We start from the raw sequence: 26661 nt of genomic DNA, 5'->3' as shown, positions 1-26661 counted from the left end.
TATGTTTATAGATTCAACTTTTATGTTGTTGTAGAGTTTAAGTTTTTATTTTCTTCATTCTTAAAAAAATAATTTTAAACTAAACATTTTAAATTTTTTATTTTTTTATTTTTATTTTGTAAAAACTCATTTCTTTATTTATTAATTATATTTCTAACTATTTTAAAAGTTAAAAACATTTTTTAATGCATTTAAAATTAAAATTATAAAAAAAAAATTATTATTTATTTATTTATTTATTTTTGAAATTGTGCTAGATAGGGAAATAAAAACTAAAAGGGTGCTAGATAGATAAATAAAAACAAAATAGTATTAGATAGGGAAAAAAAAACAAAATGATGCTAGTTAGAGAAATAAAAGTATAAATGGTGTTAGATAGGGAAATAAAAATAAAATGATGATAGTTAAGAAAATTTACGCGTAAAGTCGTTACGGATTTTGATTCTTCGAGGATGCATGGGAGTTTTAGATTGGTTATAGCAAAAGAGTTGGATTTGTACTGAGACAATAACATACCTGTATGTTTATTTACTGCAAAACAAAAATATTTTCAAACTGGAGAAATAAATAAATTATTAATAAAAAACTAAAGACTAAAAAAAATAATATAGTTTATTATTTTTTTAGAAAAAATAACCATATTTTATGTATATAAAAAACAACGATATGTAAATCATCTTAAAAGTTAACTATATTTTTTTTCTTCTCTAAAATTAATTTCTAATTAATAATATTTTAGTATTGTAAAATAATTCAGATTTATCTTAATTTTAGTTAAAGTAATTTTTTTATATCTCAATTTTTTTTCTAGTTTAGTTCCATAAATACGGCTTTGTAATTATGTGTTATATGAGTTAAATAGATATTTTGTTCGTCTAAAATTGTAATTATATGCTTGATTTGCTAATTAAGTTCATTTGGAAGTTAAGACTTTCTTAACTTTGTCTTATTTTTCATTAATTTTAAAAATAAGCATAGGAACAAAGGTAAGAGGGGTTAATTATTTTTTATATAATAATTTGAATCGATTTAGATATGTTGTTATGTTTTGAGGTTGATCATTAAAACTTTGATGAATTTACTAGATTTTAGTGTTATTGTGATTAATTGGAATTCAAATGTAATTATACTACTCTATCTAAAATGAGCTGAAGTTGTATTAATATCTCACACTCATTAGAACTTCAAGTTCTAATATAAAATCTTCATTTTAACAGTATTACTTTGTCATGACACTACTCCAATACAAGACTGTAAACAAAAATATAAATAACTCAAACTATTTAACTTTAATTAATTAATTAATTGATTAATTGCTGGTTCAATTTCATTTGTTCAGTTAAAAAATACAAATTCAAACTTAAAATTACATTTTTAATTGTTTAAATCGGTTTAATTTAAATTTATAGAAAATTCAATTCCATTTTCTTTAGTTTTCCTTTTTAAATTTTTTAATTAAATTTTTTCAAAGAGATCCCACTACTAAAAAATTATTAAATACCAACAAAAAATAATTAATTATTATATTGACTAAATTAAATATTATTTTAGATACTATTAATATTTAAATTAATTTTATTATTAATAAATAGTTTTTAAATTGGTATCTAATTTATTATTAATATTATTTATTCTAAAGTTATTCAGTAAAATCTTATAATTAATTAAATATAAATTTAAAAATTAATTTAAATATTTGTATATTTAAAATAATATTTAATTTAATTAATATAAAAGTTAATTATTTTTAATCTTTAAAATTGATTTCTGTTTTGTGTTTTAGTTCTTACTAGTTAGATAAGACAAATTTCTGAATTATTTTATTTAATCCACTATACATCTGAACTTACATACTAATATATTATTAGAAATGTAAATTTATAAATTGATTATTATTTAATATTTAAATTTTAAATAATAAAAAACTAGTTTTTTTTTAACACCCAAATTAAGTATTCTAGTATTAATTTTTTAGTTGCATGATTTATGATCTCATTTAAGATTTTTCTTACATTAAATTAGTATATTTGAATGATTTTTTTGTTACACAATCTAAATATGGGAAAAGGTAGAAATAAGTAAGAGTGTGATAAGGTGGGACCACCGCGAAAACACGCCAACAAGATTACCACACTTTGACTGCGCCACACAAAGTCAAACCTACACATCTCAAAATTTGAATTCATCTATCACCATATTTAATTTTTTATTCTATTCACTGTTTTCAATTTTTACTACAATTAATTTCCCTTGTATTTTAATGCAAAACACACCAGCTTTTAATTTCTTTAATTTTAAAAAGTTTGAAAATCAATTAAAAAATGTTTTAGTTGTAACTAATAACTATCATATTATATTTAATATTGCTTTGTAAATTTTGATTGTGTTGATTATACATACAAAGTGAAGACTACCATTGAATCAAAATATCAAATTAAGTAGTGAGAAAAATAATAAGATATACTATGCATGCATGTCTTATAAGTAGTGTTTCCTCAGAAAGTAAAAAAAAAAGAAAAAAGGAAGCATTGAGTAATAATAAGTAATTGGGTAGAGTGGAGCATAAAGGAGACAAGGGTTGGTTCCACCTATGAGTAGCTTCTCTACCTCACTCACTCATTCACTCACTCCTATCCCATTTGGTTAGGATTCAGATCTCACAACCACACCAATTACCAATTGCAAGCTGGAATCATTACCTCTTCAACACATAAATCTATGTATTCAAGAGTTTAATCAGAGAGACAAAACCTTATCTTCTGCTAAATTCCAGAAAAAAACCAATATACAATTCCAGAGACTCCTCTTCTTTTGCAATCATCCCTTTCATTCTTTTTTGTCTTCTTCTCCATTCTGCATTTCTTTACTCCCAGTAAAAGCCTCACACAAAACACACAAACTTGTACATATTATTTGACAAGCTCAAACTCTCACACCTCACTGTCTCTTCTCTGATTGCAACGCCCAAAGACCTGGCCAAAACCATTTGCTTTGACATTTTCCAAATTTCCTATTCTATTCTCGCACTCACTTTCATCTCCTCTCTATTTTGTTGTATAAAATTGAAGAAATGAAGATGGGGAACGAAAACCATCAGCAGCATCAGTTTCAGTATCAGAAGAGCACATTCCTTCCAATGCTTTGTTCAAGGCCTGCCATCAAAGAGGTGACCATGCCACGGTTCAGAGACCCTTCTGCTCCCTCTGCCAACGACCCTTTATCCCCAAGAATCAGTTGCATGGGTCAGGTCAAGAGAAACAACAAAATAGCTGGCATCCCTCCCTCCCAAAGACTCACTTTCCCAAACAAAACTAACACTTCCTCCCCAGGACCCAAATACTCCAAACTCAAAAAACTCTTCTCCGGGAAAAACTTCATCATTAGCACCCCCAGAACCACCACTGCCACCGCCACCGCCACCTCAACCTGCAGATCAAGGCAACAAGTTTCAGATGTGCCCAAAAACCAAAAGTGTCTGAAGAGTGAGAATAACCACAATGTTGTTTGCATGATGAGCATTGAAGACATGGATCCTCCTTTGCCTGTGGTGAAAAGAAGAGTTCCCCAGTTGGAGGAAGGAAAAGAATTTGATAGTCTCTGGAAAAGGAGATCGGGTACGGGTAGACCTGCACTCAAAACTTTACAGCTTCAACAGATTCACCATCCAAGGATTTGTCATCAACCTCCAACTGTTTGATACCTCTGGAACACAATCAAATCAACAGATCCAATCCAGATTATATTTTTTTATTTTATTTTATTTTTATTTTCTCAGATTGCTACGTACATCATCATATACAATGTAAAGGGTTTTCTTCTCTCTTTTAATTTTCCCCCCGCTTCCAATTTCCAGTGTTGCTTGCTTTTTTTCTTGAAGCATCTCACATGGCGGCGATGCAGAGTATCATGGCCATGTTTTCGGATACACTAGTAAATTGGTCAAAGTCAAATGGTCAAAAATTTAATGCGTTTTAATTATTTTTCTTGTGTTTGAAATGGGTTAGGGTTTTAAATTAATTAGTATTCATGACAGTTTTTTTTACAATACTTATGGCCGGTTTTACAAAGTTATTATTTTTTATCAATATTTTGGAAAGTTAATCAAAATTCAGGCATATGCTTGTGAATTTACCTGAATAAAATTAATTATTCTTTTTCAATCAATTTGTTTGATTTGAATTTTATATTATAAATAAAAAATAAAACCACTTATAATATTTAAATTTAACGTTGTATTCATAAAGTGAAGAGTGGGTATACTGAATCTCTGAGTTTGCTCCATTTAGTTTGTGAGTTTTACGAATTTTATCCATAGATTAATTGGCTAATCCTTTACCCGTTTAACATAATTTTATTTATTTTTAATATTAAAAAAATAAATAAAAAATTATCCACACACTTTATGAATTTTATTTTTAACATTATTTTCTTTAGGGTTTACTTTCAATTTTTCTTTTTTTATTTGATGACCGTGTTTTAAACTATCTGAAGCTTTTTTATACGTAGGCAAATCTCATTTAGACACGTATTTGAAGAAACATAATGAAACACTAAATCGTGTTATAAAAAACCCTTAACAAAGTTTCTTTTACACTTTAAAATAAAAACAAAAATTTATATTTAATGAGAAAGGAGACATATTTGCAACGCAAATTGATGAATTAAATTTATGAATTTATCAACGATATGTGTTTGCTTCTTCTTATGAATTAACTTTTCATGACAAAAAAAAAGTTATATATACACACACTAAAGTGAAATTAGACATTTCACAATTAAGTCCAATAAATTAAATCAATCATATTAAAATTATTTTTGCTGAATTTCAAAATAAAACACCTCAATGTTTCTTGAAGGAATAGACCTTATTTTTTAAATTTTTAATTAACTTTTAAAGGGGGAACACTTTTATCATGTCTCATTAGAACTTATCCTAAAAAATTACTCAAAAACTTTTAAAAAAAAGTAACATATTGTCTCATATTTGTATATTTTGTTAACAATAATATTTCAATATTAGAATTAATTTTATACGAAAACCATTCTTACATCATTGTTTCTAATTGGACCTGAATCCGTTATCCGATACAAGTTATAGTTGGAAACGGTCCAAGATCAATCTTGTACCTAGAAAAAAAAATATAATAATGAACTTGCATTGTGTACATAAAAATATCAACTCCTTGTAATGCTCAACAAACATTGATAAACCAGGTGTTGTTGGGGTCACTGTTTCCAAACACTGAAATATTTGTGAAAACCCTTTAGGTTTTATTTGGTAAGATAAAAGCATAAAGAAAAAAAAAGAATATAATTGAGAAAAAGTTAAAGAGTTATGATTTAACCTTTTTGTTATTCCATCTTAATAGTAAGAAAAAAGGGAATGGGAAATTGTAAGAGTGATATATACCATTATCCACTCTACCTTTTATGTGAAAGAAAAGAGCATTTTTTTTGTTTGTCCTTGTGAGTAAAAAATTCCACACCAAACGCAATATTTGAATTAAAGGCTTGTGATTGAGAAGTGTGGTTAGGAATAGGAATAGGAATAGGAAGTCAGCATTGTACACTGTGAAAGCGAAATGGGGATAAGTAAATCCTCTAACAAAGGTGGAAATGGTATAATTAACAAATGATTTGTGAAAGGTGAAGAATAGTTGAAGTCAACAACATCACCCTCATCACTATTGTTTAATTAGTCACAAATACCACCAATTTTCAGTTGGTATATTCAATGTATTTCTCTTTAGGAAAAATGTGATGTGCAAATGATGAAATCACTTCTAATCACAAAAATACAAAAGTCAAAACGGCTATAAATAAATTTTTGTTGAAGACTATTATTTCTCAATATGATTGAATAATGTTGAAATTGAAACAACTCAAAACAAGTGTTATTTTAATGTTAGACAAAAAATAATAATTTTTATTTTTATTTTATGAAATTAAATTAGACTTAATCTTTATATGACATAATTTTGAAATAAATATAAATAATTTTATAATTTAAAAACAATAATATATGAAAGACTTAAAACTTATTAAGTTGTATCAAATATTATAACTTTGAAATACATACACGACTTATTAAGATTAGTTTAAAATGAGGCATGGTTCGAAAAGAGTGTTAAATAAAAATCATGCAAATACCAAAAGATTCATAAAGTGAATTATTAATCGAGTTAAAATCTTTATTTAACTGAATATTTATCTTAATTACTATAGAAAAATCAGGTTTAGGGTTACTCATATTTTTCGAGAAGGAAACGCGTGTGCTGATAAGTTGGTTAATTTAGGATTTATTCATAGAAATTTATTCATTGGTATAATAAGCTTTCATATAGTCTGTTCTTATAATTCTTTATTAATATGTATAGTCTACTTATATATCGTTTTTGTTAACATATGAGTTTTGATTTAGTTTCTCAATATTTTTATTTTTTTTAATATCTTTTTTTTCATGTGATGATAAATGATTATTGTTATTTGAGACGTCAGCTAGCTAAAATTTCAAACAATAATCATGTATAACATGAAATATTTTTATAAAATTATAGCCATATCAAATCATGGAGTTTTATAATGGATTAAATAAAAAAGGCCGACATAGCTATTAAGTCTAGTAAGGAAATTGCTTGTGCACCTTCACTCTAATCCTTTAAGTGTGAAATGATAAAAATTTCTTTTTTTAATTTTTAAATAGAAGTATTATTTTTTTAAGTTTTTAAATAGAAGTAGAGGACTCACAATATTTATTTCGCTTTTGGATTTCTATAATATATCTCTGGATTTAAAATTTTAAAATATATTTCCATAATATATTTTAGATTTGAGTTTTTAAAATATATTTCCAAAATATATTTTAGATTTGAATTTTTAAAGTATATTTCCGAACTTTTCGAATTTGAAATTCTGGAGTATATTTTTAGATCTGAATTTCTGGAACACTTTTCATTTTTTTTTTTTCTAAAATTTATTTTCAAAAATATATTTTTAGAATTTTATTTTCAGAATGCCAAAATTCTATTCCAGATTTCCTTTAAAAAGACACTAAAATTACATGCTTTTAATTGTTGATCCAGGTGTAATTCATAGTTTTGGGTGATTTGAATTGTTCCTGAATTTAAAGTTTTGGGAGATTTTGATTAGTTCCTGAACTTTAAAGAATATTTTTGTTTTTTTTATTAAGGGAGGATGAAGTTTTAAAAAGCTATTTTTTTAATGGGAACTCTATTTAGAGTATAGTTCAATTATGGGTTAAGTTTAAATCATTATCAACATTCACATATATGTAATGATGCAATATTTTGTTTGGTATATGTTAAGCTTTGTGATGCCAAAACTTTATAAAAAAGTTTATAGGTGTTTAAAAAATGCACTAAAAAAATTAAATTCTAAATTTAAGTTCCCCTTTGCAACCAGGTCAAGGTTGAAGGTTAAAATGATGTTATTATGTCACTTTGCTTGTTTTATGTGTTTGACACATTGAGAATCTATATAAAATTGAACACGAATTTGAACCTTGTTGGATACAATTTTCGATGTTTCATAAAAGATGTTTTTACACTGTTATTTAAAAAATAATAATTTTGGTCCTACAAGGTATCAAAATCAATGTCTATTTATTTAATGTTAAGTATAATTTTGATAAATTAGAAAGTACATAACTTTTTAAATTTATTTAAACTATCTCTTAGGCTTAATATTTTCTTAATTTTATCGAGGACGAATAGTATGGTAGTAGTAAATTGACACAAATTAATATATCCTATAAATAAGAGAATGACTTACATAGAGATATTTAGTCACTTCACTTAAATTTCAAATCATAGATGAATAACTAAATCAACTTGAATATCAGAAAGACAAAAAAAAATAAAATTATACGGATGATTCTATATTTAAAAAAGTACAAATATATTTTAATCTTTAAATTTATGGCAAGTTTGTTTAAGTTTCTGAAATCTAAATTACTTTCCAGTATTCGTAATTTAAAAATAAATTATTTTAATATATTTATCTAAAATATTCTCAAAGGTAGATAATGAACTATAAGTGATTTACTTAAAAAAAACACATATTGATTTTATACTTTTATTATCAAACACTTGTTTTTTAAGTATTAATGTTAAGAAGTGGATTTTAAGCCTAACTCAACCTCACGCCGAGGCTACTAACTCGTGCGTGGAGATATATGTTATGGGTGGTCCGATAACGGCCCAATGACGGATGGCCTGATAAACCCAACAAATACTCGTTAGGATAGGTTCGAAATGGCTCTGATACCATGTTAAGAAGTGGACTTTAAGTCTAACTCAACCTTATAAAACCGAACTCAATGAGGTGAGGTTTGCACTCACTTATATACTATGAAAGGTTTTAATCTCTAGTCGATGTGGAATTTCCAACAATTCATTCTAACATTTATGAACAGTTATTCGATTGACAGAAAAGTGTTTTTATTTATTTATTTTACCTTTCTCTCCTGCTTAATTTATGAATAATGTATATAAAAAATAAAAAATGATTTTCGAATATAAAATGAATCCTAGTTCCTTAAGGTATATGAAATTGTTAAATCCATCAAACTTGGGGCGTCTCAGAGTCAAAAGTCAAATTAATCCATCAGTATTTAGATTTATTTAAAGGATTACTTCTCCCAACAAATGCTTATAGATAAGGATCAAATCCTTAACAATAAAATTATTTGTAAATTATACCATATCAACATGGTAAACTATTACTTATTGTGTGCTTTTGGTCTTATGAGACTCAAAATAGAATATTTTTTTTTATCAAATTACAATTAAACTAAAAAAAATCTAATCATAGAATGTCTGAAAGAAATAATATTTTTTAAGGAATAAAACTATAATACTACTACCTTGAATTTAGCTTGAAGTATACTTACATGGAGGGGATTGCTGCGAGAAATAAAGAAAAAGAAGTGTACAATGGAAACACTAGAGATAATGTATCATGTGTTAGGTTCAAAACATACTTGTTTTTTTAAAAAAAAATTGTTTCTGTTCTTCAAAAAAAAAATTCAGTTAAAGTTTTTGAATTTTAACTAACTATTAACTCGAAAACTCATCCGTAAAGTAAATATACACAAACTGTTTCTGTGGAGCACGAGTATGTGCCCCTTCTCTTATAGCCTAAGGACAGAGAAACGTCCAAAGGTTGATTTAAACAATATACAAATAATTAAAATATACACATAAATTAATAAATCACAAATCACAAATCAATAATATAAAAGCAGATAGTTGGTCTATTGCATTCTCCAGCCCTGTATTTTAAAACTTCACCCCATAAAAATTAAAATTTCAATTTTACCGTTATGAAATTTGTATTATTGTATCCATAAATATGTATTTCAAAATATACAATTTAATTAAGACATTTTGAATTATATAATCTGAAATGTAATTTTAGATTTGAAAATAGATTTAAGAATTCACAATCCAAAATGTATTAATACATTTCGAAATATACATTTCAAAATATATTTTCAAATCGAATCTAAGATATACACAAAACTTCAAAATAATAAGCAGTGAAGAATTAGAAGCAAGTGAATATCTGATTCATTTGCTTCAAATTTGTGATTAATTTTGACATCACATCTCTGCAAATAGCAGCTACCAACATTTTTTTAAGGTTGTTTGTTGATAAATTAGGCACACACATTGTTTATAGTCTGGATTCTGACTTGGAGACAATGTTCAAACATAATCCAACACAAGGTAACTTCGCGTTACTGACTTTACAACTAAGCGCGATGACCAATTGTGCGAATCAACAATTCCTCTCGTACTAGGTTGAATTACTATTGTGACACTGTCATCAATAGGTAAAACTAACCTATTTCATGACGGTTTAAACTCAGACCACGTTCTAAAGTGGTGGGTAAACAATCCAACCGTTGGTGAACTCTGGGCTAATATAGGATCTACTCAAGGACCTACAGGTTAAGGTAAATATCTAATGCATTCCCCGACTGGCGAAGTTATTTTTGGCAAAAAAACTATGTTTTTTTGGGATTTGTGTGTTCCTTGGTTAGAACCTCTAAGGGGTCCTAATAGTTTAGACTTAAAAGAATCAAAAGGTTCGTATTCATATTGAAAATTAAAATCAAAGGAGCTTTTACTCTTTTGTTCTACAAAAGATTTTTGTTCTCGTTGAACTCATCTTAGGACACTTGTGTTATCTTTCAACAAATGTGCCACCCCAGCCAAACTCACCAGTTGATAATGTCTTCCACCTAGATGGACCGGCCAAAACCAGCCTTGGGTCCAAAAAGAGGGACAACACCATGCCTCCAATTCACGGAATAAGTAAAAATAACGTTAAAAGTAGTGGTATTTCACTTATGGTTTTGTTGGATGGTAGACAAGGATAGTGGAAATCTCGTTAATCCATCCATGCGCGATGATGGATTTGAAAAACATAACCCTACGTATGGTTTTCATTTTGTTGAGGAAGGCTACTGAATTAAAGGGGTGCACTGCGGAGAAAGAAATGTGTGGGAGATAGTTTTGACATTTCACTACCCGATGGGGATTCAGCTAATTGTGTGAGCAATAGATCACACAATTCTGAAAATCATGGGTAATGATGAAGCCCAGTTGCCAAACTTTTGTTAAATCACTACGATTGTCATGCAACGTACGAAATGTAATGAAGCACTTTGTTTTTTATTTAGCTAATGCAAGCTGAGGTTCATCGAAGAGATCTAGCAGTTAAAAAAAATGGTTTATCGACAATAAAAATAGGATAGGATCAATTATCATTAGCTACATTATAATTTATGATATCAGGGATTTCAGTAGTCACAAGAATCATCATGATAGAAATGCAGCTAAAAGGGGGAAGTACAAATTTAGGTGGAAGTTTAATATAATTTATATGCTCGTGGATCTAATGCCGAGCACTACCCCTTTCAGATTACTACGACTGTCATAAAATATGTACATCAACTTTACAGAAAAACAGGTGATTCCCTGATCCTCGCTTGTATGATTACAAGGAATGCTTCCGTTTGATCGTTCCCACGAGTGTCAATAAAACGGAATGCATGCCCCCTTCTAATACAAGTAAATGCAAGAAATGCTCATCCACTGTACAGTTTACTCTCATGAGGAATGTACAACAATGCTAACAAAACTTGCCCCCGCAGAGCAGAAAGCAACATTTTGCAACAATTCAGTGTGATCAAACCTATCTCTACATTTTGCCATTTTCAAATAAAACTCCCCCAGGCTCAAAATCGCATGGCATCAATTATTATGGATGTCAGCCACGAGGGCATAATAAAGAACCAGGCTGGGATCCAACACTCTACCTTTCATGCTCCACAGGCCCACTAGCATATATATCCTCGTTAGAGTTCTTGTCATTTGACAGACAATCAGCAGGAACATATGCATATCCTTTTGGTAGCATCGAATTCTTCATAGATGCTTCATCTGACGTCATAACAAGCTCTTTTCCAAATGTTTCAGCATGCTGCAATTGCAAAGAAGCAAGGCGTAAGAAGTTCTCCCAGTAAATCTACAAGGCACAAACTACATATCTCACTGAAAAAAAATGATAATTGGACATTGAAGTCTGTCATTACTCACCTTTCTAGATTTGGATCTCCATCCACCTTCATCCAAAATATTTCGTGATGCACCAGCTCTATGAGGAATCTTCTTGCCAGAAAATTGTGTTCTTTCTGGAATCTTGTGGTTATATTTGCTTTGGGAGGTTGAGCAGTCATCATCCAATTTTGGGTCTGCATCCATAGATATGGCGACTCTGACACGGTGCTTAGCAGAAACAGAACTGTCAACAGTAACATCATCTGATCTTTGGAGTGGTTCACTGCATGATCTATATCCATCTGTGTTCCCTTTCAGGGACGTTGTAGCTGATTCTGAACTACCATCAGGAAGGATGAAAGGGCTATGAACTAGCACAGACCTCGCAACATTATCTCTTTTAAAGGCCAGTATGTCATGTGAACATAGTACTAATTCCCGCTGTAAATGCCCACAATAGCAGAAGTTAATCAAAATGGCTATGCACGACAGCAAAATAAAGAAAATCCAAACATGAGTTGAAAATGCTACATTATATATCACTCAAAATGGCAATTAAATGTCCTCAGTAATAAGTGCCGAATGAAGGAAACTAAGAACAATTGAGATTCTTACGACAAATTTGACAAATCATTACCTTTATTTTTTCACGTTTGACAATTCTTTCACAAAGGAGACGTAATCTCTCAAGTTCAACCTGTTTCAGAAACATACAGGGACAATAAGTTATTTGATAAACTTCAAATTATGCCTAAAATCACTTGCACTAACAGAGACTTCAAAACAGAAGTGAAATTATGCACAAATAACTATAATGATGATCCCTAAACATACACACACAACCACTATATAAAATACAAGCAAGGATTTTCTTTTTCACATATCATTTTATGGTTTGGTAATGATTGCTAGCAATTTGAAGTTTCTAACAGCTATTGAATTTATTTTGTTAAAATTAAAAAAGTACAAATCAGCATCTCATGCACTCAAGTGAGGATAAAGGCACTACTAATTTTCATAGAATCTGGGGCTTAGAAGTTAGGACCTAACTCATCTCTGCAAAATTAGCCTGGAAGGTGAGGACTACCCAGCACTGTACTCTGGTCAAATCTCTAGTTGATATGGGATCTAAACCCTCTAAGAGTTAATGTCTTCATGGTTCAACGCTATGACCCTTCACTCATACTTTCTGGTTATCCCCCCTTTCGGAGACACTGACCTAGGGATGCTCAACTCAATCAGCTTTCCAAAAAAAATTTCAACCCTGTCAAAAAACAATAACCCTACAGCAACTGCTACAGAATTCAGTGTGCAACAAACACTAGCCACTTCCTCCTGCTATCATTAGCCAGTTAGTTAATCAGATCATTGTCACCCACACCAATTCACAAATCGTTTTAATGGATTTATAGCATAAACTTTGGGAAATTAAGAGACCCAGCATTTATGAGGATATCCAAGATGGAGTTTCTGGTTAGACAAAATTGGCAGAATATTTAAGTATAACAACAAAATTGGAAGAGACAATCGCCATCTTGATTATCTACATAGTCCACAAAGCACTCGTAAATACACGAGTGAGTAATGTTCTCCACATTTTTAATTCCCTTCACTGAGGAGAAACTCAGCAATGTTGGTTTAACTCAGATAAAAAAGATACAGTAAATGACACCACCATCACATCATCACATGACATGTTAACTGACCTGCCAGACCAAAATTAGGACCAAGCCAGAACCTTTATCCAATAGAATTTAGATGGCCAAATATTTTAAGGAGGCTTAGATGTCTACAAATAAAACATCCAAAGTTCAAAGGACCAATGTTGTTAAAATCGCGATCTAGATTGTAAGATCGTACAATCTTGCGATTTTGGAGAAGAAACTGTGTCAGATCGCATGGTGGATCGCAACCTAAATGGATCAGAGCGATCTGGCGAGTCGGTGACCGGATAGGAGGATTGCTGAGTCTCTCCGATCCATGACTAAGCCCATTTAAGAAAACAAACTGAAAACGAGGCCCAAGAGTGTTGCACAGAAATAAACCCTAAAAAACCCTAATATCGCGCTTCCTGCTGTTGTCGCAGCTTCAGCTGCCGTCGCAACTCTTCCCGCCTCTGTCGCAGCTCCCCACAATCTCTTCTCTCTTTTATTTCATTTGCTGTTGTTTGTCTTTGCGGGTGGTGAGGTTGAGATTTTATATGTGCTGCTGCACACTACTATTTCATGAATTTATTGGTTGTTTTATTTTATGCATGACCATTTTATGAATTATGAATCTATTTTTAATTATGTTATGTATAATAGTAACACGAGTAGTAACTCTTTCGAGTCAAATTACGATCCTCGAGTTACGATTTTTCATTCCATTTCCGATCCTCTTCCGATTTTCACAACATTGCAAAGGACAATGCATCCTACTTTCAAGTCCTGTAAATAATAATGAGGAAGCTGGTTAAGAAAAGGGAAAGGAAGTCTCACCCTAATTTGCCTGATACTTTTTAACTCTTCAATTCCATGTTTTTGATTTTCAGCCTGAACAAAATTAGGAGCAGAAACTTAAGATACCTTTACAGCAGACCAAGAAAGGACATTTTATTTCTAAAGGCAAAATCTAACCTTTGCTTTTTGCTCCAAACTATGCTTTTCACAGTAAGCTTTGTGTTGAACCTTGCCACCTGCAGTCCTCGCATTCATGTACAAACCAGCACTTCTAGCACAGGATGGATGGAATGTGGTCTGACAATGCCCATAGCAACACTGCATTCAACATTTAAAACTTTACTTGTCAAATAAAAACATTAATTTCAAAAGCTTAATGATCAAATCAAAGGATAAAGAAAATTCATTTTTTATGTTATCATTACCTTCATGCATACACCATTCTTGCAATGGCAGATACAACAAATGTCAACTCCTTTCGGCACACTTTCCTGGCATTTAACAATGCACACAGATAGATGTTAGAAAAGGTACGTCAATTTTTTTTCCAAGTTAAACAAGCAAGAGCATGGAGGGTGGAATTCAAAACTAAGGAATTAGAAGTTTAGCCAATGCACATACCATTCCTTCAACAGCATCTATTTGTCCTCTTCTGAACGTAGACTCAAAAACCCACTAGTACATATTCCAAATACAAGTTACCACTTAGTCAAACTTAGGAATTAAAGAAAGAAAGAACAATCTCCAAAAGAAATCAAATGGAAATAGTTAACCTCAGCACAGAAAGCATGAATCCATTGACCATCAGAAGACTTCCTAAAAGCCCCAGTAGTACCACCACAGAGAGCACATTCTACACCAATATAAGGTTTCTCCCAAAAGTTGATAGCAGATGCCCCAGAGCTTCTAGATGACATTTCTTCACATAATTCACAGTACCACGGACCTGTTGTTTCTTTCACACTACGATAGCAATCCAAGTGAACTGAAACCTGTAACAGAAAAACAATTACAATGGGACACAGATACGTGAAATAAATAAATGAAAAAGACCAGGGATGAGTCCTAAAACCTTGCAACCAGAGCAGACTAGGATAGGGTTTAAAATAGTCTCTGACCGTCTACAAATATCACATGATTTACATTGCTCCTTAGAAAAATCTGAGGTTGGCATGCAAAAATCTGAATATTTCTCTGATGAAGTTCTAGTCACAGCTACTCTTGAGAGTGTCTCTTTGGCTCGAGGCATTGGTTGAGAACAAGCACCAGTCCTTCCGTTTAAATTGTCCGATTTTAACAAATTCTGAAAAATGATCATATTCTGTTGTCAATACAACTAGCTGATTATTGAGAGAGGGAGAGAATAAAGTATCTACGACCTCCTGTTGCATAGATTCATCTAAGGTGTCTTTCCGGAATGACCTAGAAGATGCTGCCGCAGCAGCAGTTGCAGCAGCCAATACTGCCTGTGCTTCCTTGTGCTTTCTTTCTTTTCTGCCTTGCTTTTTTGCCTCTCTAAGATCACGTAGATATTGATTAACAATAACATCATCCCATCTTTGTTGATGTGCCTTATCAATCTCATGAGGTAAACTCTTGGCAACACTGTAGATTAAATTATCTGCAATTACAAAATCAAGAATGAATTACTATCGCTCTATGTTGAACAAAGAGACAAAACAAATACCTAGTTCCAAACAATATTACCAACTTCAAATTAATTTTAAAAAAAACAAGGAATTGATAAGAATTGGGAAGAAAGAAGACACACCAATATGCCTCCTTTTTGCAACCACATTCTGCAATAACCTATACTGAAAATAAACAAGTTCCCCTTCCAATTCATCTTGTGGAGAAAGTTCCGAAAGTTCCATTTCTTTACTTCTAACCAATTGCTCTTTCTTTACTGCGTCAGACTTTGATATTTCACTGCAAGTTAAATTCTGATTTTGGCTATTTGAGCAGCCACTAGCCCCGAAGGATTCAACCAAACCCGAATTTTTCTTGTCACTTGAACCTGCTGAGAGGAATTTGTTAGACCATTTCAACGGGATATTAAAGAAAACAACCAAGGAGCCCTTTGGAATGAGGACATTCTAATTTTCTAAACACATAGAAACCTATTTATTTTATATTTAGGTATAAATAATACCACATTCCAACATTCGTTTTGACATGCTTTTGAGAATTGAAAATTTTCAACTATCATATTCCCAAATATTATACAAAACAGGAAATTAGAACAGCCATACAAAACACCTATTAAAAGAATATTTAAATTTATCTCACATATAACATCCTCCAAAGGCACCCCAATCTGCAGCAATTTCTTGTTGGTGAATGGATGAATGTAACTAGAGACTGCACCCTTTCTGCATTTCAAATAAATTAAAATTGGCTTTAAAGAAGAATACCAACCTATGTAAGTCATCACATCGAAGGACTTCTACAAACACATAATAAGAGACAAAAAGTAGTACAGGCTGCATAAAACCAAAATATCCACTTTGAAAAGCTCACACGAAACCAGAATCAGATGGTTCTGAAGCAGAATGAACAAGACAGTGTTGATAAGAAAGAATAGAAGGATTTCGCAAACAAATACTACACTTCCTCTAAAACGTACCCAGATAAGCAGGATTTGTTAGGTTTATCAGCATTCCCTGCAAAAATGAATATACATACTTTAAAAAACACAGTACAGCAAGAGCAAAAACATATTCACAGTAACTCAATATAAGAATACTCAGAAGAGACTAAGACACATACAGTTAAAAGCAAACCAAAATCTTTAAAAACAATGTTTTCATCATACAAAATCATCATCTTTCTCTTGAAGAAATAGAATGGAAGGGGGAAGGGATTTTAGAAAGAAATTACCAAATACTAGTAAGAAGAAACTGACGAACTCTGAAGAGGGCAGTTATTAAATGAAGCCATACCTTGAACTTCATGAAAAATATCCTCAGACTTGGGTAAGTTCTGCATTAAAAATAAATAAAGTTAAAACAATGATATTTTTTCCCATTTTTGTTTCTGTGGAGCAGATGGAAAAGGGAAGCCCTAAAATTTTAATGTAAAGATTAATGACAATTTTTTTATGAATTTGCCAAAATGTTTAAACAAGTATATTCTTTACTCTTTCATCAACAAGATTATAGAGGTAAAAACATCCCCATTCATCAAGTTTATCCAAGAAAAACATCAAGAAAGTCTTATTAAGGAGCATATTTTGTCATATTCATACTCATAGTCCAAGATGCTAAAGAAGCCCAAAAATATTGAAAACGTGAAGCTCAAACCCACACAATTCTACTTTACAATGAAATTCTCATACAATGTCACAAATATAGAGTACTTCAATAGTCAGGTAAAACACACTGAGATATCTCAAGGCAGCAGCAGTACCAGCAGAAAAACAACAAAATGAACTCCATAGAATTTAGACTTAGTCTAACTCAACCTCATAAAACTAGCTTGTAAAGTGAGAATTGTTCAAGCCTTGAAGAACCCCCAAAGAGGAAATGACTACAGCAGGCTAGGAGTGACAAAAATTAGGGTGGCAACACTAATCAACTTCCAAACAACTGAGCCATGCCACTAGAGAAGGTGTAAAAAATGAATGAAAGAAAGAAGCAGCTCACTGTGAAATTGTAAAGAACTATACTTTGTATTTAAAGAATCCTTGAAAAAATGTTAACAATTTTCTGGGAGAGGGGGTAACAAAGATCACAAGGGAAGAAAGAAAGGCAACAAAAATGGTCATGTGGTTCAAGATTGACAAAGAAACAAATGGTGAAAAACAAATAACATGGATAATGTTAAGTCATTAAATGAGATTTCAAACTTATGGGACCAGGTAAAACATTAGCTATCTAATACCAAATCCCAAACAAAATTTAAGATGTTACTCTTAAAGTATTGAATTGAATCATTCAGAATAATGTATTGCAATAATATTTAATTAATCAGAAACGAAGCAAAATAAATTCTAAAAGTAAAATTACCATTTCAGTTGCATCGGGGATGGATGCTTCATTAGAAGTTGTTGGATTCTCACAGTTGGACTGACCTACTCTGCACATGTGCACTGGCATCCCATTCTCACTTGTAACCCCCTCAGATGGACATATCACTTTATTATCCTTCAAAATTCTAATGTTATTGGTTGTTCTCCTCCTTGGTGGAACTGACTTAACAGCAACAGGATCCAGCAAACCTGAGTCTGATATTGGTAAAATATCAGAGCCATCTGGGGCTCCACTATCAATTTTGGATGCATTGGCTGGTTTGAATTTGACCTTTAAACCCTTCTGAAATGCACTGGTATATACATGGCCTTTTAGCCAATTCACTATTTTGTGTCGGACATCAGGGGCCATATAAGCTTCCTGCAAGGAAAAGATTGCCACATAAAACTAAGAAACAAATATTATACTAAGAATAATAATTTTCCACAAAGAAAACATGACAAATTTCAAACATTACATTTGTATTTGCAGTTAATGTATCTGGTGAAATGCCAATCTCCAATGCTACGTCTTTTACGTTAACCTTTCCTCGATCAATCAACTACCAAAGAGTGAATGTCAATTTAAAACAAAAAATGGAATAAGATTAATTGTTTCCAAAATTATAGCTTCATCTAAAACAAATACATGTATGGATGTACTTAAATGCAGCATACCTTCTTCAAAACTAGAGCAAAACTGAGAGAATCAGAAGCATCAACATTCTCATTCCCTCTCCCTACCACTTCTACATTTTGTTGGGGCAGAGCACCACATCCCAACATGTGAGCACTTAACGTGCAATCAGGTAATCCTCCATCTGGTGGTTCGCCATTATCGTTCAATTTGTCTGGATTACTGTCAGAGACTAATCCTCCATTCCTGCAATCTCGCAAGTTGTGTTCACCACTCACTGGCAATGTCACTGGAAGGTCATTGGCTTCAGAAAATTCATTTCTAACCTCAATAAAGCCTTCCTGTGGCAAGATGCTTCTACTCTCGGGTAGATCTGAGTGTTTCAAGCAAAAAGCCCGCAACTCAACCTGACAAAGCATGACACATAAGTAGCACTACAGTTTAGACATTTGCCACCAAAAACAGGAACTGTTGGCAACTTAGGAATTGCTCCGAAATTGATATTCAGCATTTTGTTTATTTTTTAATTTCTTATTGGAAAGGGGAACAGGGACATTATACATAAAAATACAGATTACTCACATTATCATTACCATACTTTGCCCAAACTTCCATCCTATGCCTAGCTTCCCTTGCACATAAAGGGTGGAAAGAAGTTCTGCAGCTTCCTGAAAATACCACAAAGAATAAATGACTCGCAAGTTGCAAGAATTTCAGGAGAATAAGATAGCTAAGAATACAACTTACAAACAACTCAAAAGATCAAAAGAAGAACGTCAATTGAAATATTTACTATTTAGAAACGGTAGCTGCAATGTGTCAAATAAACGGTACCAGAAAACCATAAGCAAGCATGACACTTAAAAACAACAAAAAAAAACTTTATCCCACTAAAAGGGGGTTTGTTTAACGTTATCTTCTTTCATTCCCAGGAACATATAGGATTAGAATAAATGTTCTCACGTTTGTTAGGAGTTTATGAAAATATATCCCAGAAAACTATTTATTCCTACAAAAGTTACACTCCCACATTTTAACTGGTTTCCGCTCCCGTGACAAGGGAGTGAGTATCTCATATTCCCATGGGAATGGAAGTTATTTTCTATAATAATAACCCACCCCCACAACATTCTTCTACCTTTTTCATTTTATTTTTTATTTTTTTTAATTAATAAAAATTATTTTCTCTCTAAAATTATTAACTCCAACCAAACATGTCTATAAAAATAATAATCTTGGTATAATAGTCGTAGGAATATGATTCCTGAGAATAAAAAGTTTTACCATAAAAAAACACCCCCTAAGTAATAGCATGATACAATTAGGCTGATGGAATTATAGGCCACATGCTCAAAGATATTACTTACCATGGGATTAGGGATGGAAATAGGGCTTATATATTGCCCTATGTAGGCTCAAGCTAGTCTAGACTCTTTTACAAAAGAGATCAGGCCTAGGCTTTTATAAAAGCTATGTACTTGGTTAAAAAGGTCAAGCATTAGGCTATTAAAAAAGCCTTTTACACCTAACAAGCTATGTATATATATAAAAAAAAAACCTTTTGTTAGCATTATAATTATTATATTAAAATTTATATAAATAAAATATTTATTTACCTTTCTTAATTACTAAGCATATAGACCCACATAAAATATCAAACTTGAAAGATTATTAATAGATAAATTTTATTTTGTTTAAGGTCAAAATAGGTTTTTAATAAGTAAATTAAAGTTATAATATATATACATACACATAATTATATATATTATATATACCTCATATATATACACACACAATACATCTATTGCATAATAATAACTAATGCAGCTGTTTAGGACAAATAATACAACTCTAGCCTTTTAAAGACTTTATAACAAAACTAACTTATAAAAAAGCACGCAAGTCAGGTCAAACATTCACAAAGATCAGACTAGAGCTTTTAAAAAAGCCTTAAATACAGATAAATAGGTTAGGGGCTCAAACTTTTTTTTGTAATGAAGATCAAGCCTGATCTGGTCTGCCTTATTTCCACTCCTGGCATGAGATACCACTTAATAATTCCATTCAGTGCTCTTCTTAGTCTCCCAGTATCCCTACACTCAACTAAAAATTATGCAATCTACTTTTCACACCTATGATCCTGTAGCTGGTGTCAGACCTAGGTAAAGGAGGTCAGTTGCGTTTGGAGAAGCCCCAATTACCATTAGCAAACATATTAACGATGAGGAACGCATTTTTGTACTATACTTGTAATACTTTACTCACTCCACTATTCCAAACCTTGTTGGGGATGGTAAAAAAAATGGGGATTAAAAGATTAGGACATGCCGAATTTGTTTAATAAAACAGAAAACAGTGAAGTCATTCCATTTCTACAAGTTACTCACAAGTTCCATTGTTTTGGGTCTACTAGCCCAATCATGACATTTTCATACCCCCAGATTGAAAATCCTTCCACTTTTATGGGCAGTTTTAGCAACCACTATAAAACTTGTCCAAATCCCAGACAGGTATCATTCATAACAACAAAAAATAATCATTAAAAGGGACAACAAATCAAGTGAAAAGCTGCATAATCCTGTTCCATGTTCAGAGAATACTGTGTTAACAATATTGAGTCCAAAATCATATATTCAAATTGCAATGATAATATAAATAAACTTATGAAACACCTATCTGCAGTAGTTGATATAATCATTTTAAAGGCCTAATTACCCAGCTTTCAAGAGCAACACTAAATGGTTTATATCGTTTAGCTTATTTTATATGATGGGTTTCCTGTCATAAAATCATTGAGACTAGTACCTAGACAAGATCAGAACTGAAAAGTCATTAAACTATTTCTCACCAAAAAATACCAAGATGATCAATGTTCCGTCTAGTCATAGAATGACAAACTGAAGAATAAACAGGATGATAAAAAATTTGACCATGATAAAGATTTATCTTTCAAACAGGAAAAATCCAATTATCTTATTGACTATTTGTAGAGCAGATGCACTACAATGGTGGCATCATTGCAGCCAAGGCAGAGTGGGGTGACATATTTTTCACCAACCACCATAGGCAATTTGTGAAGGGAGGCCCGCTACGGCGGCACCATAGACTGCAACGGATTGTTTATATGGCCAAATTTTGCCCTTGCCCTATTGGGAACACTGCCTCAAATTCAGTAATGCCAACCTCCAACCTTCCTAAAAGAGGAAAGATGATTGTCTGACCCAAGGTCCATTACCAACAAGAATATGGAAAGAGGAAACAGATACTTAAATGATATGGCAAAAGAGTTCTTGTATCTCAGACAGAAAAGTCAATGGAATATCAACAGCAGCAAAGTTTAACACACACATGCCCCAAATTTGAATTCAAGTTAAGCATCCTGGGGAGTTAAAAAGAGAAACACCAGAAGATGTTTATAATCTGAAGGTTACCATTATACATTGGTAACATGTTCACATTTCAGTGTCTTCATTTTCTCCCAAAATTATATTGAAGGGGAAAAGAGACAGAAAATTGTGCAAAATATAAATGAAGAGGAGAAAGGTCCTATTTCAATGAAACTCACATTAATCACTAACAGTTTCTAGAGCAATGAAAAAATTAACCAACACAAGTAATTTCAAAATCTAGCTTAGCATATTTCAATCACAGAATAGGCATTATTAACAAGTCAATTGTCCAAGACACTATGCAATATTCAAAAAACAAAGATTAGGTTAAATTGAATTGTATACTATGGAAAGAAGATCACCTTGCAACCTAAATCCACAATTCTCCAGGGACATTTTATAACAAAATACCATGACAAGATGCACTAGAATTAGAAACATAAAAGTCTGTTTTCAGAGAAGACAAAGAACATAGTAAATTGCCAAAACACTTGTGCACTTGAAGAAGGCATGTCATATAATACAACTCTAGTGTTGAACGTAAGCACCAAAACTATTTTAAAAATAACCACTCAAATCATACACAATCATTAATGCCCATCAATTTTAATCATCATTTTGCAACCGAAAAATTAGAGCTCTTTAATCAATATGATGTTTTGAGAATATATTTGCGGATGCAGGTACTCAATGAACAGCACAATTTGTGTTGTGATCTGAACCACGATAATTAAGTTAAGAAATTTTCACATTGAGAAGAAGAGTAAATTGAGCTCAACTTTACTACACCTAATTTAATATACAAATCATCTTAGCAGAAAGTAACCCAGACATCCGGCACACAGACCAAAAGGCAATAGACATACAAAATTTATGACCTTAAGAAGCACTGCTATGTGAAGCCAAATCAGAAGGTCTAACAGACATGCTTTTAGCCATAGTTTGAAAACAATGCAAAACTGGCCTAAAAATTGAAAATTGCGTGATACAACAAGGAAACATACCATGGCTGCACCGAACACATGCACCACATTTTGCTTTGCAAACACTACACACTAATTTCTTCCGGGTTTCCTTGATTTCCCCCACATTCATAACAGGTTCCATCTTCATCAAATCATCTACATAAACCTCAGGCATCCACAGAGAGCAAAATAAGTGCACAAATGGGGCAGAACCAGCACCTTCCACACTGCTATTAACTGGTTTTAATGCACCACCCTTCTTTGGACAAAGAACACAAGGATTCACTGATTCATCAACATCACCCATTTGCTTGCACCAGGAGCACAGCCAAGTCTCATCTACATCATCAAGCACACCATAGCACTTACAGTGAACTGCCATTTTACAAGAAGTGCAGACAATTAACCTATTGGAGTCCCTGCCACTGTCTCCCCTTCCACAATAATGGCAAAACAGTCGACCCTCATCACAAGGACAAGTCATTATAACTTTCTCTAAACCAGCTTCAACACCCAAAAGCCTCCTTTTCTTAGAGGGGCGCTCAGAAGTCAAAGAAAGTTTATTCCTACAACCTAAAAACCACTCTAAACTAATAGCAGAATCAGAAATGTCTTGATTCTTGTCATCCTGAGGATAAGCTTGTTCATCAGCAGCTTCGTCAATTGCCCCAATTACCAACAATTCATCTTCATTTTCCACAGCTTCATCAACCTTCTTTGCATCCTCACTACCCACTAAGTCACCCTTCTTTTCATCCTCACTACTGACTCCTCCATTGAATCTTGGAACAGGTTCCATTTCATTCTTTATATAACTAGTAACTGCATTGTAACTTGGAGCATTTCCCAATTCCTGAGAAGCTAAACTAGTTGCCCGAGAGAACTCAAACAAGGTGTCAATATCAGCCAAGGTTAAGTCCCTAAAGTACTCCTCAGTCTCAATCCAAATGTTAGAATCATCAGGCTTCTTCTGGTTAGCCCTAGCAGAAGATTTTCTCTTATGTCCACCAGAATGGGACTTCTTAGGACGTCTCCTGTTATCAGTCTGTCGGTTCAGCAGGCCAGCCAACCCACTGGGCAGAGTAAGCACAGCAGAAGTCGAAGTTTCTTCAGCAACATCAAATGGGGAACGCTCAGCGAGCGCTTTCCTAGCCTGGGACAAGTAATCAATTGTACGTACAGCAGAGTCAGGAGTAATTTCCGTCACAAAGTCAGACCCATAGGGCCTCCCCATGGCGGCGGCATCCCCTCCCTCCGCCATGTCCTTCAACGGTTGACATCGGTCTCCGGTCATCGCCGGCAACAACAAGGTACACAGGAAGCAGAGCATTCCATCATATAAATCCAAACCCTAGCTTAACAAATTGCAGATATAATCCTATCGCTTAGACTAGAGAAGATTCAGTGACAAACCCTATCGTACCTGGTTCGATTTCGGAGCGAATGAACGAACACACAAAGGAATAAGAGGATAAGCCCGGTTTCTAGGGTTAGGGTTCAGTTTTTTTTTTATTGGGATCCGTTTTTTTAGACTTCGTTTCGTGCAGTTCTCTCCCGGGCAGGGCAAGAGTGAGGTGAGAGAATAAAAAAATTGTAAAAAAAAAATAAAAGGAAAAATTAGCGTTTTAGGTTCTGGTAGATATTTTTATGATAGGGTATTGTAGGTCACAAATTTACTCACACTTGCCACACATGATTCCCAAAAGATATACACATCTCACCCCTTACCTACTGCATCAGATACATAACAATGCCTCATGAATAACAATGAATAATATTCCCATTATAAAACCTGCAAATTTTTTAATACTTTATTTATTGTAGCAATAATTTTTTTATTCACTCCTAATAAATAAATATATTTTTGAATAATATTTTAGATTTTACATATCTATAATATTAAAAGTAATTAAGGAAATGTAACGGCAATTCCTTTTTTTTTGTCTTTTTAAAGAATAGACAGTCATTATCATTCTCTTTGTTAATACACATATATAATGTGTTTTTTTTATTACATCTCTTATTTGTTTTCCTCTCAAATATCTTTTTTTTGTCTCATGTTTTATTCTTACTTTTATTTTTTATTTTCTTTGATAATCTTGTTTAATTGAACAAAATTTAAATACTAAGACCAATTTTGATGGCTTGTATTATACAAAAAAAAATCTTTGTTTCAAGCAGTATTCAAAACAAATAAGTTCTTCTTCCCAAGCCAAATTTTATGAAGTATTTTATTTCTAATTTTTTACCTTTACATTGAAGTTATTGGTAGAAGATAGATGAATAATGTTAAAATAATGACCATGTAACAAAGTAGTAGATTAACATATGAAATTACTACTTTTCATTGTTATATGTGTTTATTCCTTTTTTTGTTATTGAGAATAATGTTTCAAATTATTTTACTTATTCATTAAAATTTGTAGTTTTTTCTATATATTGTTTTAAATTTTGAATACAAATCTATGATTTTCTAGTCAAATTAAAGAGATAAATGACATTTATAATATATATTGAATTTAACATTATAAAAATGGCAACACAAAGATTAGAAGAATTTATATCTCAATTAGTAATAATTAAAAAAATACATATTTATATTTTCTTTAATTTTATTATTATCATTGTCGTGATATATATATATATATATATATATATATATATATAAAGTATAACTAGTCACCTTAGTGAAACATTGTTATATTTGAATTTATTTGAGTTTGTTTTAGTTAAAAAAAATTGTACAACCTTGTGCATACTAAATCCATTTTTTATAATTTTTAGTATTAGAATAAATCCATTGATTTCAAAAACCTTAGACTGAAATTAGGAATCACTTTAAAACAGATTTATTTTATTATAAAACAAAATCAAACCCATTGTGTGTTTTGGCTGAACATTTGAACATGATCTCTAGATTTTGTGCATGTGAACTATTTTTTCATTGTTTTTAATACTAAAAATAATATGTTAACTATAATCTATTGGTTGATCATGAATTTTCAATTTGACATAACTTCATTAAACATATTATATATATTTAATAGAGTAATGTCATTATTTGATTATGTTAACTCCATAAGTTTTGTCATGTTGCTAATTTGAGAGTGATTGTTAGGTTAACGCCAAAAATTGATTTTGATAGACAATTTTTTCATTCCCTATGCATATAGTCAAATGATCTAACCTAATTGGAAAGCCACAAGTTTATGTCATTTATATTAGTCGATTAATGTCTTTGTTGTTGAATATTGTAGGTACTCAATGCAACACTTTATAATCATTCACACTTTCATCAGATGAGTCACAAACTAATATACAAGCAACAACAATGCATTTTTGCAGGGTGTTAAACATTTTATTTGCATTGCATTTAACTTCAATGTGAAGTAATTAAGTAATTACTATGGTGGATATGAACCTTTATAATTATGATAAATACGTTCATTCGCATAACATTCCACAAATATGTACAAAAAGTTTAAAAAATATAGTCATCAGGCAATCAATTATGATCTTGCTCATGATTTTGATGTACCTTTCTTATTTGTTGTCATTGTTAGTGTTTTTAATTTCATGTTGATGTTCAAGTATTAACTTGATGACTTAAGTCAAGGTTTTCAAAATCTACT

The 26661-nt window shown here is 31.7% G+C and overlaps 2 protein-coding genes across 3 annotated transcripts; one reads left to right on the top strand and one right to left on the bottom strand.

Annotated features, from left to right (window-relative positions):
- Nucleotides 1-2596: 2596 nt before the first annotated feature.
- Nucleotides 2597-3846, top strand: LOC137822766 (uncharacterized). Its single transcript, XM_068627759.1, has one exon. The coding sequence runs from the start codon at nucleotides 3071-3073 to the stop codon at nucleotides 3695-3697; it is 627 nt and encodes a 208-aa protein (XP_068483860.1). The 5' UTR covers nucleotides 2597-3070; the 3' UTR covers nucleotides 3698-3846.
- Nucleotides 3847-10758: 6912 nt separating this feature from the next.
- On the bottom strand, nucleotides 10759-24728 carry LOC137820084 (uncharacterized). Of its 2 annotated transcripts, none has more exons than XM_068623875.1 (19): nucleotides 23069-24728; nucleotides 19258-19343; nucleotides 18717-19082; nucleotides 18518-18601; nucleotides 18037-18420; nucleotides 16972-17011; nucleotides 16656-16692; nucleotides 16319-16401; nucleotides 15801-16049; nucleotides 15409-15650; nucleotides 15102-15332; nucleotides 14803-15021; nucleotides 14651-14704; nucleotides 14455-14520; nucleotides 14207-14347; nucleotides 14069-14122; nucleotides 12226-12285; nucleotides 11628-12029; nucleotides 10759-11511 (listed from the first exon to the last, which is right to left on the bottom strand). In XM_068623875.1, exons 1-19 carry the CDS (start codon nucleotides 24357-24359, stop codon nucleotides 11344-11346), a joined length of 4257 nt encoding a protein of 1418 aa, XP_068479976.1. In that variant the 5' UTR covers nucleotides 24360-24728; the 3' UTR covers nucleotides 10759-11343. The 2 variants fall into 2 exon arrangements, with proteins under 2 accessions (XP_068479976.1, XP_068479977.1); XM_068623876.1 differs by having other exon boundaries at nucleotides 15801-16046.
- Between the last annotated feature and the right edge of the window lie 1933 nt (nucleotides 24729-26661).

The sequence above is a fragment of the Phaseolus vulgaris genome, chromosome 9, assembly GCF_000499845.2.
Source record: "Phaseolus vulgaris cultivar G19833 chromosome 9, P. vulgaris v2.0, whole genome shotgun sequence".
In the NCBI taxonomy this organism is placed as follows: Eukaryota; Viridiplantae; Streptophyta; class Magnoliopsida; order Fabales; family Fabaceae; genus Phaseolus; species Phaseolus vulgaris.
Note: the sequence above shows the minus strand (reverse complement) of the source record. Positions and strands in the feature narration are given on the sequence as shown.

Excerpts from the sequence above, each read along its gene's own strand:
- LOC137822766 (XM_068627759.1), top strand. The coding sequence starts at position 3,071 with ATGAAGATGGGGAACGAAAACCATCAGCAGCATCAGTTTCAGTATCAG.
- LOC137820084 (XM_068623875.1), bottom strand. The coding sequence starts at position 24,359 with ATGCTCTGCTTCCTGTGTACCTTGTTGTTGCCGGCGATGACCGGAGAC. Across the intron at positions 16,050-16,318 it reads GCCTTTGGAGGATGTTATAT|CAGGTTCAAGTGACAAGAAA; the intron begins GTGAGATAAATT and ends AATTCCTCTCAG. Across the intron at positions 14,521-14,650 it reads TAGATGCTGTTGAAGGAATG|GAAAGTGTGCCGAAAGGAGT; the intron begins GTATGTGCATTG and ends GTTAAATGCCAG.